The sequence below is a fragment of the Melanotaenia boesemani genome, chromosome 6 (genome assembly GCF_017639745.1).
Source record: "Melanotaenia boesemani isolate fMelBoe1 chromosome 6, fMelBoe1.pri, whole genome shotgun sequence".
Classification (NCBI taxonomy): Eukaryota; Metazoa; Chordata; class Actinopteri; order Atheriniformes; family Melanotaeniidae; genus Melanotaenia; species Melanotaenia boesemani.
The window spans coordinates 21,360,838-21,373,180 of NC_055687.1; the positions used below are offsets into that span (position 1 = coordinate 21,360,838).

General features: G+C 40.0%; 2 protein-coding genes across 11 annotated transcripts in view; both read right to left on the minus strand.

The window, feature by feature from the left end:
* LOC121641205 overlaps positions 1-3,835 on the minus strand; it is a 23,867-nt gene extending 20,032 nt beyond the window's left edge. For 9 of the 10 annotated variants that reach the window (XM_041987205.1, XM_041987199.1, XM_041987206.1 and 6 more), the window contains exons 1-7: positions 2,286-2,481; positions 2,094-2,198; positions 1,868-1,986; positions 1,479-1,697; positions 1,195-1,282; positions 676-828; positions 279-376 (exon numbers count right to left, since the gene is read on the minus strand). In XM_041987205.1, coding sequence (XP_041843139.1) covers positions 279-376; positions 676-828; positions 1,195-1,282; positions 1,479-1,697; positions 1,868-1,986; positions 2,094-2,198; positions 2,286-2,339 — 836 coding nt within the window. In that variant the 5' untranslated portion in view covers positions 2,340-2,481. Of the gene's footprint in view, positions 1-278; positions 377-675; positions 829-1,194; positions 1,283-1,478; positions 1,698-1,867; positions 1,987-2,093; positions 2,199-2,285; positions 2,571-3,517 lie in introns of those variants that run through there. The other variant, XM_041987200.1, reaches the window with a different exon arrangement.
* Positions 2,534-11,992, minus strand: LOC121641423 (ABC transporter F family member 4-like). Its single transcript, XM_041987533.1, has 3 exons — positions 11,882-11,992; positions 4,014-4,875; positions 2,534-2,570 (listed from the first exon to the last, which is right to left on the minus strand). The coding sequence occupies exons 2-3, from the start codon at positions 4,865-4,867 to the stop codon at positions 2,534-2,536; spliced, it is 891 nt and encodes a 296-aa protein (XP_041843467.1). The 5' UTR covers positions 4,868-4,875; positions 11,882-11,992.
* Positions 11,993-12,343: the final 351 nt, after the last annotated feature.

Below are 12,343 nucleotides of genomic sequence, written 5' to 3' on the forward strand. Positions count from 1 at the left end.
CACAGAATCAATAAGACCATTTAATCTCAGTAAGACCAGGGATTCATCATTATTAATGGGTTTTTATGTAAAAAGGTAAACAACACTTTGTAGTTCATCTTAATAAGCAGGCTAAAACTAAAGGGTTTAATTATAAGATTAGGACCATGAGTGTGTAGCTTTCCATTAGCAGATTGTGATGTAGGGATTAAGGTACATTAAAGACGACCTGAAAATGACCTCCTGTTGCCAAGCAGGAAAGTGTCATCCTGAATTACAGAAGAACAACAAGGCTTTACCTGAAGAAGGTATGATGTTCAACACAAACTTTCCACAACTTCTTTGAGGCCTTGTAGTTGGGTAGTTTGAAGCCGATAGTGCTCTCATACTGCTCTTGCTAAAAGTAATCAAACAGATGAAAATGAATTAAGACTTAAAGTCAATGACATTATTCTGCAACCCAACATGGAACAAATGAAAAGCTGATTAGTTCTAAAACACTTTTTTTTCCAGATGATGAATCACAAAATGTTCATTACCATGAAAATTACTCAAGTTTTTAACTGTAGGCGAATAATAAAAATTATACTATTTCAAAGCCAGTACAGCAGGTAATTTTGGGTAATATTTTATGGACTAGATTTGGGATTGGGAACAGGTAGAAAAACTAAAACATAATGAATGCTTGAGATTCACCTCTGATGGTCTGATTTTAATAAAGAAGCTGCTCCGTTTGTAAGAGATCTTGAGCACTTTAGGCCAAGGGAAACGGTTGATTCGAAGTTTGTCCTTGTAAACCATCAGACCGCTGGAGCAAACCCCCAGCGTAATGTCAACACCGTCAAGATCCTGCATGTAAAAACAGAATCAAGGAGTCACACAACCGTCATCTCCCTGCACTTACAACACACAGTCACTGGGAGGCAGACTTTCTTACACAATCAAACAAAACCCTTTGGGGTCATGGGGTTTGTTATTAATCTCTCTTTTTTTTCCTCTAAGGGGAATGACATCAATTTTGTAATTAAATTTGCTACTGCTGCTTTACAAGCATGCTACTGTGAAATAATGAAAAGCATAACAGGAAGTCAGAGTATAGTATCTCTCAGGATTTCCATGAAAAGACTTCAGTTAACCGGCAAAACAATAATCCCAACAGGGTAAAACAATTGGATAATAAAAAAATTGAATAGAAATAAAAATAGTAATCTCCACCTTGGCTTGGTGCAGGTCAACTCCATACATGGCAAGTTTCTTGGCATTTTCCAGAAACAGCATGTCTGCTTGGGCTGGGCTCATTGACCTGGAGACAGAAAATGAAGAGTTCTTTTCAAAGATATGCTTCATTGACACATAAAAGGGTTAAATTATTTGCAAGTAGGTTTGGGTCAAAAAGTAAACAAACAAAAAAAAGTTAATGGTTTGGCTCAGCTGAGCTTTGTGTTTAGAATCTACCACCTTCTCAATTGATCAAATCAGGTTCCATCGTCTTTCCTAACCTGTAAGTACGGTGTAGCTCCATCACTTTCTCCTCCAGCTCTTTGCTCTGTCCAGGAGCCAGGCTTAGATCTTTAAGATAGTCTGACCCGTGAACCTCTGGGTCATATTCTCCCACCTCTGACTGGGCTGTGTAGGAGCCCAGCAAGGACAGTGTGACAAAGGAACAGGGAAGAACTCCACGCATAATGTCCTTCCTCAGCTGAAGACAGAGGAAGTACCTGAAGAAAAGGTGAATGGATAAAAAAAAAACTAAGTTATGGATAAGTGAAAATGACAATAACAGAAAAAAATTGTTTCTAGTGAAACAATTTTCAAGTGTGCTTGCATAATATCAATCCTTTCATGAGAGCTAAACAGCTAACGTAGCTCTGTCGGTATTACAACTTACCTGGTGAGATCTTCAGTCAGCTGTGCAGGATCAGGAGGATAGAACTTCACGTTGAATGTAAACTCATAGACAGCACCTGAAACCTGCTTTCGGATCTCTTTGGTGGGTTCCAGCCATGTCTGCAGGAAATATTGGAAAAAAAGAACAACCACTCAGCACAGATTTCTTCCTTGTGTGACTCTGTTATTAAAGAATAGCTAAAGTAATACAAGAAACGCCAGCCCACCTTGCTGGTTGGTGTTTCCCAGTTAGCAAGGCCAAAGTAATCCTTCTCCAGAAGGTTGACATGGTCACACACTTTTGTTAAAAGTTCCTGGCCTTTAGCATGTTTCTGAATAACACACACACGGACAACTATATTAATCAAACAACAGAGCATTAAGTAAAAATTATCAAGAAAATTTGGTGAGTTGCTTACATCAAGTTCACACTCAAACTGAGTGTCGTCCAGTAAGGTGACTTTGCACTGCATGATTTTCTGACGTTTGGGGCTTTTAGCCTCCTCCACCTTCTTTTCTGTCTTCTTTTCTTTCGCCGGTTTCTCTTTCTTGGCCTGCTGCTCGGTTGCCTTTTGCTCTCCTTTGGTTGCCTCCACCTTTTCTGTTGGTTCCTCCTCCTTCTTTGTGTCCTCCTTTTTCACGTCTTCCTCTACTTCAGGCTCTTTCTTTATCTCAGATTCTTCCTTCTGTTCCTCTGGAGCAGGCTAATGGAGTTCCCACGAGACATTTGCAGAAGAGACAGGATACAATGCATTAAATGTACAAAGATGACAGCACTTGAGACAATACTACACATGATAGTAAAAATCAAATATATAGTTGTTAATAGAGGCTTTTGTTCTGATGAGTACACCAAAAAAAAAAAAAAAACAAGCTTTTAGCTGAAACCATCACAGTTACTTCTGCTGAACCAGCTACCCACGTCATAAAAAATTCATTGGAGGAAAAAAAAAAAAAACAAAACACAGGTTTCTCTACTATAATGTGACAAGCAGCATGAATCTAAATATAACACAACTTTGTTCTACTTGGATTTTCTGTAGATGATGGCATTCTTGCATTGCATCGTCCATTAAATATGAGGCAATTATATAAGCTTAGCATGGAGAAAGCTACTCTTTCTACCCAAAGAATATTTAATTAGCATGCTATAACCTCTGGATTTGAAGAAGTGCCACCATGGAACCTTGTTATGATAGTGGAAACAGCAGCCATTAAGTACCATAATATAAAGTCCTGTCTATTTTTTTAATAAGCTATAATGTATATGTATTTTTTGTTCATGCACTTTTAAGACTGCTTTTAAGATGACTTTGTTAACATCTAGGCGGCTTCAAGCTGACTGCTTTTGTCCATCTCTTGTCCTCATGTTAAGGGATGTTAATCGTCTTCTGTATTCCAGTTTAACTGAGCTTTTACACACACAGATTATATTAATCCACTCATCTAATTTTTGGCAGACAAATAACACCCAAATGTCTATTTTGTTTCCTACAGTAGTGAATAAATGAGCTAAATCATTATTATTTAGAACTTTTGCCAAGATTGATTTCCATTTACCGGTACCATAAAAAGAAAAGAATGTATCCGTGGTGTCCGTGTACTGGGTGCCAGTCCACAGCTGAGTGTTTTCTGGCTGTTAGTCACTCACCTGTGTCTCAGTGCTGCTTACTGACTGCTGATCTGGAGCCTGTTCAGTGTCTGGCTCAGTTTTAAGTTCAGGCTCTGGAGCAGCAATCGGCGCTTTCACCTGCTCAACTCCGGCTTTCACCTCCTTCTCTTCCTTTTTTCCTTTGTTCTTCCCTTTCTCTTTTTTCTTTCCCTTTTCCTCTTCTTTTTGTTGTTTTCCTTCAGTCTTCCCCTGCTCTTCTTCTTTTTCCTTCTGTTTTGCCTCTTCGTTCACCTTCTCCTCCCCTTTTGGCTTGTCCTCTTCTTTCTTTTTTCCCTTTTCTTCTTTTGCTTTCTCCTCCTCCTTTTTAGCCTTTTCTTCTTTCGTTTTCTCCTCTTCTTTCTTTTTAGCCTTCTCTTCTTTCACTTTGTCCTCCTCCTTCTTCTTAGCTTTTTCTTCTTCTTTCTTTTTTGCCTTTTCAGCCTCTCTGGCTTTTTCTTCTTCTCTCCTCTTTGCTTTCTCTTCTTCTCTCTTTCGTACCCTTTCTTCCTCCTCTGTTTTCCTTTTTGCTTTTTCCTCTTCCCTCTTCTTCACCTTTTCCTCTTTTTCTTTTTTCTTTGCCAACTTCTTATCAACTTTTTCTTCCTCTTTCTTTCCAGCCTCTGTCGCTTTCTCTTTAACCTCCTTCTTTTCTTCTTTTGTCTCTGGTTTTGCCTCCTCCTTTTCTACAGCCAGTTTTGTCTTCTCTTCCTCCTTCTCCTCTTCTATCTTTTCTGGCTTTTCTTCCTCTTTTTTTGTCTCGTCCTTTTTCACTTTCTCCTCATTCTTTTCCTCGGCTTTTTTCTTTGCTTCTTTTTTTTTCTTTTTACTGCCCTTCTTTTCAACTTTTTCTTCCACTTTCTTTTTTTCTTCTATCTGCTCTATTTTCTCTTCTTCTGTCTTTTTAACTTCTTTGACATCTGATTTCTCCTCCACGGCTTTAGTCTCCTTTTCTTCACTTTTCACCTCTTCCACTTTCTCTTCTTCTGCCTTTTCAGCTTTCTCCTCTTTGTCTGATTTTTCTTCCCTGGCTTTCTCTGCCTCGAACCCCTCGCCCTCAGAGCACTGCGAGCGACGTTTCAGGAAAGAAGAGAACAGACGAGAGAGGCCTTTGCCAGCAGAGGTCCTGGTACGAGGCTTCAGCTGCTCCTCCTCTGGGGAGGTAGCTGCATCCGCAGGCCCAGGTTCAGCAACCTGCTCCTGGGCCTTTTTGCTCGGCTGCTCCCCCTCCTGCTCAGATGTTGCTGCTTCCTGCTTCTGCTTATTCTCTGGCTCAGGTTCAAGGGCTGCACTGCTGGTCTTCTGCTTGCCCTCGGTGTCTGCCTCACTCACAGCGCTTGCCTCTGTTGTCATGGTAGCCACTGGGAAGGAGAACAGAAGGGAGTCAGAGATGAAGAAAAGTCATAATGCTGCACAAAGCATGGTGGTGAACTATATGGACATACTTGGATCACAACTACCAAGAAAGCTGACTATTTAGCCCTTTTCACATGAGACATGTGAATGTAATTACTTCATCAGTCATTTAAGCAATGACATTAGGTCATTCACACATTTGCCACTTTTTGTTCATGTTTGTTGACATCGTTGTGAAAGTGATGGAAATATTAGACGATAAATAAAGATATTTATTGAGTCACAGCCTTTTTACAACATCCATCCATTTTCTATTTTATGTTATTCCAATTCAGGGATGCGGGTAAGATGAAGCCTACCCCAGCAATTAGCAGGTCGTCAGTCTATCGTAGTGTTTTTACAACATGTCATCTCATTAGTGCCAAGCATGCAGTTGTGTGAAAGAAAACGGGATGGAGGCAGCTCAAAATGTTACATGCTCACCACAGCAGCAGGGCAACTGTTATCAAATAGAGACAAGAATGATGTTACGCCACCTTTTCACACTGCCACTGCTGTTTGACAGAAGCTGCAGCACCGCACAAAACTATTTTTACTCATAACATCTTCTTATGCCATAAAACTGAATATCAAGCACGAACATGAAGCATTGTGTTACGTCAAACCACTCAGAGCTGAGCAGCAACATAAGGAAAACTTCATAGGCAATATTGCATCAATGACGATATGATTTGTGATAAATGTAAACAAATAACTTTCCTTTTCTGTGTCTGTTCATAATGATTAGCTGTTAAATATGCAAGAAACAGAACTTTTTTTTAATATAGTTTTTATGACATATTGTATATAATCTGAATTTTCTGCACAATTTTTATTGTTGGTATGCTTTTATGTTTGATGGTGAATGAATGAATTTGATTGTTGTTCATCACTTTATGGCTGCAGCTAGGGTAAACGCCCAATACAAATTTCCCCCTAAGATGACAATAAAGTTAATCTTGATCTTGACTTCTTCTACATGGAATAGAGCCAGTAAAGTACTGATACTGCACATGCTGATATTGTGACAGGTTTTTGATATATTGAGCCACTATAGGGAACCAGTTGCTAATATGATCTATGGTTAGACAGAAAGCGCAAACTTCAGCTACAGCTCATTTGACTCAAAACATCTTTAAGTCGGAGAGGTTGAACCACATTGTTAATTATTATTGAAGCAAACTGCTGGATTCCTTCAAACAGCTGATCATATATCAAATTAACCCACCTCTTTTGTGCATGTCTGTTTGTAAACTAATTGCAGCAGTTCATATTTGTGCTGTGCTGAAAGTGTCTCAATACGTAACAGAAAAGATCGCCGGATGGAGGCGGTGAGGGTCCAAACGTGACATGGAAATGCTCAATGACTGCGACATTAATAAGGAGCAATGCATGTGTGAAATGTTTTTAAAACTGGATGATTTACTCTTTACTTAAAAGAAAATGTCATGTGTAGGCTTGATATACCGATCAGGCTAAATGATTTCTAACTTTATTCATCATCAAGAGGAATTTTAATAAACAAGTTCTATGCAGTAATCTACTTCGCTGTTTAAAGATAACTGCTTTCGCTCTGTGGTATAACAAACTTCTATAAAGCAAACTAACACCCACGGATTATAATCTAACTCCAGCACAGTTCTCACACATACAAAAAACATCATTTTTTCAAACAATAGCCTTCCATGCTGAAGAATGCTGAGGGCCAATCACAGACTCATTAAATCCCACCGACACAAAGGAGGCATTCTCTTCTGTATCTGCCTATTAGCACCGCCTGGGTCATCCTCACCAAGCAAGCCTGGCTCTTCATATCACACACACGCACCTGCACAGGTCATCGGACACACAAGGACCAGATAACATGATGATACAAAAGATCATCAGTTGGTAATGCTTTTTTGTTTGCTACTCTGAATTTCCAGTTTAAATGAAAACTTCCCAGACAATTAACCCTAAATCTGCCACAAAGGCCAACATGCCTTTTCTAAAGTAAATGTTTAAATTATTTTGGCAAACTGCTTCTTATTCAAATGTGCAATGGAAACAAATGTTGTGTCTTACAATTTTTAATCAAACTCTGAAGTAGTTATGCAAATATGAAGGCTGCAGCTAATTTATAATACTTTTCTTACTTATTGTCAAGCAACAAAGTGACTCACAGCCTTAAAACTCAGAACCTTAAGATTTAAATCATTCAACTTTTATTTAATAATTTGGCAGATATGGTACATTGAAAATCTTCCACCCGGCTGCTTAGGTAGGCGAAATGTTGGCTACAGTGCCTCAAAGTACCATCAATTCTCTTCAGTGATAAGCGTCCTGTCTGGCCTTGTCTAATCGGTGACTAATGTAGCTGTGTTTGTCTCCTCCATATGTAGTTCAAGTCCCACCCTACTCTTTTGATGGGGGAGGGGGGAAATGCCAGACAAGCAGACAGGCCAATCTTCCAGATGTACAGGGCTGTCCCAAAGGGTGCATCCAGGATCTCTATACCATACACTTCCCACTGGCACTACGGGACAGCAGGAGAGGAGGAGGGGGTACGCAAATAGGCCAAATCCTCTTTAGCCCTCCCATTGTTTGTGTCCAGTGACCAATAACTGCTGCACTCTATTACTAATCCTGCCCACCCTTCCCCCCACAAGACCCCCCCTACCCCTCCCCATAGGTCTATTCCCTAGGTCACCACATTCACACAAATACACACACATTTATGCATCAATGCTCACAGCCTTCTCTGGGTGTTTTAATGCTCCGTCATCTCAGTTCTGATTGTCAGGAAACAGACATGCTCCTAATGGACCAGCTGAGCTTGTGTCTGCTGCTTCCTCCATTTTGCGTTGGCCATCTAACGTCTCTGCTATCAGCCAGCTGAGCAGGGCGAACCCGCATGGTGGCCAATTGAGAAAGTCGCAGCCACATCACAAGTTGTCTCGACAAGCCATTTATCTCGTAATATGACAAACATTTCCTCTGCTTTAGTTTTATTGAGGCAATTACATGAAATATTGTTGTGCTATTTAAAAAAAAAAAAGGTCCTGCTCTAAATACCGTACAATTAGAACCGGTAATGAGCTAAATTATGGATGAAGTAGGCCACCCTCTAGGAAGAGGGAGCTCACGAGGAGCAGTAGGATCAGGTGCAAACACTAGAAGTGAAATTCAATATGGTTTTTATTTAGAGTTTCTAGCATTTTAATAAAATTTAATATTCCTGTAAGAGGATAATTTGGTGTGTGACAAGATCTGATTTAATTAAGTGGATTTCACTCAAGGGGAACAATCTGTTCACTGAGATTACTCAAATTACAGGGGAAAAGCCTAATGACTACTCCTTAATTATCCAAAAATTTTAAAAATGATCTTGGTATAATAAACTTCACATTTTTTGCCAGTGATGCTGCAGCGCTGATGGTGTGCATCTGTGTGTATATATGTGCAATAAAATCAAATGAAAGGGCTGAATGAAGAAGAGCTTGCAGGGAGGAGGAGGAGGAGGTACAGTGTATAAATAGCTACATGTGCGCAAGATTCAGGGACTCATTAGTTGGCCTTTACAGACCAGCTCATTTCTATTTTTATTCAGTTTACTGCACACAACGCACTTATGCACATGTGCAAATGAGTGCACAGTCACAAATGTTCACGTAACATGTGTAGCATTTATTTTTTTTTAAGTAGAGGCAGATTTTATTCATTTTGAATGCATACATTGACACTTCATTAAAGCTAGTCACTGACTAAAAAAAAAAACGGTTTATAAGGTTTTATGAACAGCAGAACATAAAGAATGCATGTTTCCTGGGCACTGAGAGTAGGCTTAAGGAATTAGAAGGAGTTTATAGTTAATCAGCCCCTAAGTGACCAAGAGAGATTATCTCCATCCATCTACCTGCCTACTATCTCACTGTCTCCCTCCACTCTGGTTGTCCATCTGTGTATGTGTGTGTGTTTATGTGTGTCATTGGTAAAGAAAGCCCAGCGCTGTTGATCCACTGTGCTGATTCATGGTTTTATGCAGAGCCCCGCCTACCTGGCTGAAAATCAACAAAAATGAAATGAAGGCAGAGATATCACACTGTGGCCACACAGTGACTACTATTACCCTCTTAAATAAACAGAGACAAACACACTTGTCACACACACACGCTAACACGTGCCCAGTTAAACTGTGCGCATGTTTGGTCAACACACTAACCTGCCCGGCAACACAGTGGTTACACAGAATTACTTGTGTTTAAGGGATGGTTAAAATAAAGCACCACAAAAGCTCTTACACTACATATATCTTGCACGAACACACCTTTAGCTCTCTGTGTAAGCCAATCCCAAACTCAGTCCTAAACTAATCAATATGCACAGATGGTCTGTGGGCCTGATGCTGTAACATGAGGCGACGTGGGAAAAGAATGAAGTGGCATGATTGATTTACTGTGGCTGCCCTGAAAGCAATTTTGAATCCATTTCAAGCATCACCTCAGCCAAAAAATCCCATTGAAGGAACAGTGTGTCTGCTCATTGGGGCACATGATGACATTATGTTGCAAAAACTAGATCTGTGTGGCAGGCTTCAAGAGTTTAAGTACTACTTTAAATGCTAATATGATGCATTAAAAGTTTTCTATATGTAAATAAATGCTATAATTGTATATTAGAATTATCTGTGAAAAGATTCTGTAAAGTCTGACTTTCATTTGGTGTTAAAGTTGTTTCAATCCACATTTTTCATTCATAAAAACAGAGCAAAAGACTCTGAAACATGTGTTCTGTCACCTATTTAGTTACACTACTACTCTGTTGTGTGAGCATAACTGTACGAATGCATCATAACTCCCAAAAGAGGATTATGCCAGCAAGCTCTTCTGGGACCTCAATGACCTCACTCTCACACAGCAGACCCAAAGACATCCTTCAACATCAGTTGAGTAGCTCAGTGTCTTCACTACACAGCTGCCTCAGAAGCACAGGGGGGAGACCCTTGAGCACCTGAGTCTTATCTGTCATTTTTAATCTTTGTGTTTTCTTCTGTCGCTCGTGCAAGCACTTGCCAGTTCTGCTGCATTAGCACTGCCTCGGTCTCTCCCTCATCCTCCCTACGTCATATCTGCAGCTCTTCACAAAAGATTATCTGACTATATATATTCAGCAGTATCATCAATGGAGATGAGGCTTATTGGATGAGTTTCTCTCGGGTGTGTGCATGTACAGAAACAAACGCATTCACATATGCCGCCCCTTCAGCAAAGATGGGTATTTTTAACCAATACAATCCTCAGGGGGGGTAAAAGCAAGAGATGTCAAGCAGAAAATGAAATGCAAAAGCAGAGCATGGGGTGGAAAAAACAACACATGAATGGGTTATCTAAGCTCACATAATCTTAGAAATAGCTGTGACACATCTCACAAAGAGGAGCATAAACAGCTATGAAGAGACACAGGTGCATCACAAGCAACATTAACTTTTTTTCTTCTTTTGGGGAGGGGAACAAAAAGAAATATTCTCACACTTCTATAATATTATTTATGCTAAGAATGCAGGTTTAAAAGCTTTAACAGAGAAAATAGCGGTATAAACTTGTAAAGTGAAGGTTTTCCCTACAAAGTATATATTTTTCGAATGAGCCGCTTTTAGCAGAGGCATGTTCATTCTTTTCATTATTATAATTATAATAATTATTATTATTATTCACACACCAATAACACATAATCCATGTACAAAGAACACATCGCTGCCTCTGCAAGTTGGGACTACTTTTCCATGCAAGAAGATGCTCCAAGTCTCATATTGTTTTTTTTTTTTTTTTTTTTTTTTCTTGTTTTGTTTTGTTTTTACGAACACGATAGTATAAAAGCTATATAATTAGAACTGCTAAGAAAAAAAGGCGTGGCGTGATAATAGAGCCTAAAAAACCTTAAATTCCCAAGCTTTAATCTAAATTTAGCCGCTAAACAGTTGGGGGCTGTATCGGACCAACGTGCCAGGGTATTTAAACAATCTGTGTATGAAAATGGCGCCGAATGCACAACAAAACAAACACCGATTCGCCTCCGCCGCCCCGCGAGCATATATCTTTAAATTCGGCTTACCTACTCTATTTTTAGCATCAAGGGGGAAGAAAACAGCGCAAAATCCGTCAAAATTGCCGATATTCCGCACGTTCAGAAGAGATACAATGTTTCCAAGCGACACATGCTTTGTTGTGCTGAAGGTGTCCGATGCTCGTAAAGGGGTGGAGTCTCGCAGTTGCAACTGAGCACCAACCAGCAATCCAGCATGTCTCCCAACCGCATGGAAGGATGGAGACGGACACAACTTTTATACAATTCTGATACGAACTGCTTTAGGCCTATATCATCCAGTGTTAATCAGGAATGCAGATTTAATATAAAAAATATGAAAGTCATAAGTAACATAAAACCTGAAACACAGTGGATACTCCTAAAATTCCTCAATTGACATTTTTCTCTTACAGCTCATCAGTTTATTTGTACAGTACCCTCACTAGCACTGCAGAAATCTCAAAGAGCATGGCTTAAAGCAATCATTAACAGAGTACAATGTCCAGAAACACGAGGGAAGCACATAAGGAAATAGTGATATTCCTTTGAGCTTTTAGCCCACAATGGGTCCTTTACGCAGCTTGAAATTAATGAGTAAAGCTGAATATGTGCTGCCAAACACCCCCCCCCCCCCCCCCCCCCCCCCCCCCCCAAAAAAAAACATATGTGTATGATCACGTGCACAGGCATACGCACTGGCTGTCTTTATGAAGCCTGGTATGGTCCCCACCCATCTGCCTGACCCCATTAGGGACATACAGCTTATAGAGGGAGGTGGAGAAGGGGGAATTGGAGTAAAGGGCTTCATTATTTTCTTTACAACACTGGAAAAGGCACCATCATGTGGCATGTCAGCTAATGCCAAGCTATACACTATTCACTCGCAATTCATTGAGGCAGAAATCTTACCAGTTTTAGTTATTCCATATATCCAAAGAATTTGAGCAATAAACTCTAAAGTTGGAGAAGCCAAATTGTGTGAAGAAAGACAAAATAACTCAGCCGAGTTGTATCCGCTTGCTTAGATTTTGATCAAAGAGCAAAGTGGCTGAATCTGTGGTGTAGCAGCACACAAACTGATGTTAAACATTTACTAAAGCATGAGGCATTAACAGGAAGCAGGGTAGAAACAAAACATGAAATACAGACATTAAATGTAGACTATTTATGCAGAATATTGCTTTCATTTTGCACCTTTACAGCATGTTTGTAAGGCATATGGGGAGGAAGCATTTAGTTGCTTAGAAACCCCTGCCCAACCCTGTGCCTACTGCAAGGAGCAGGTGTTAAGCTGGACCCAGGAGAGGGTAGAGAAAGACAGAGCACAGAGGGGAGGAGAGGAGCAGCAGCACTTACAGACCCACAGTCCCT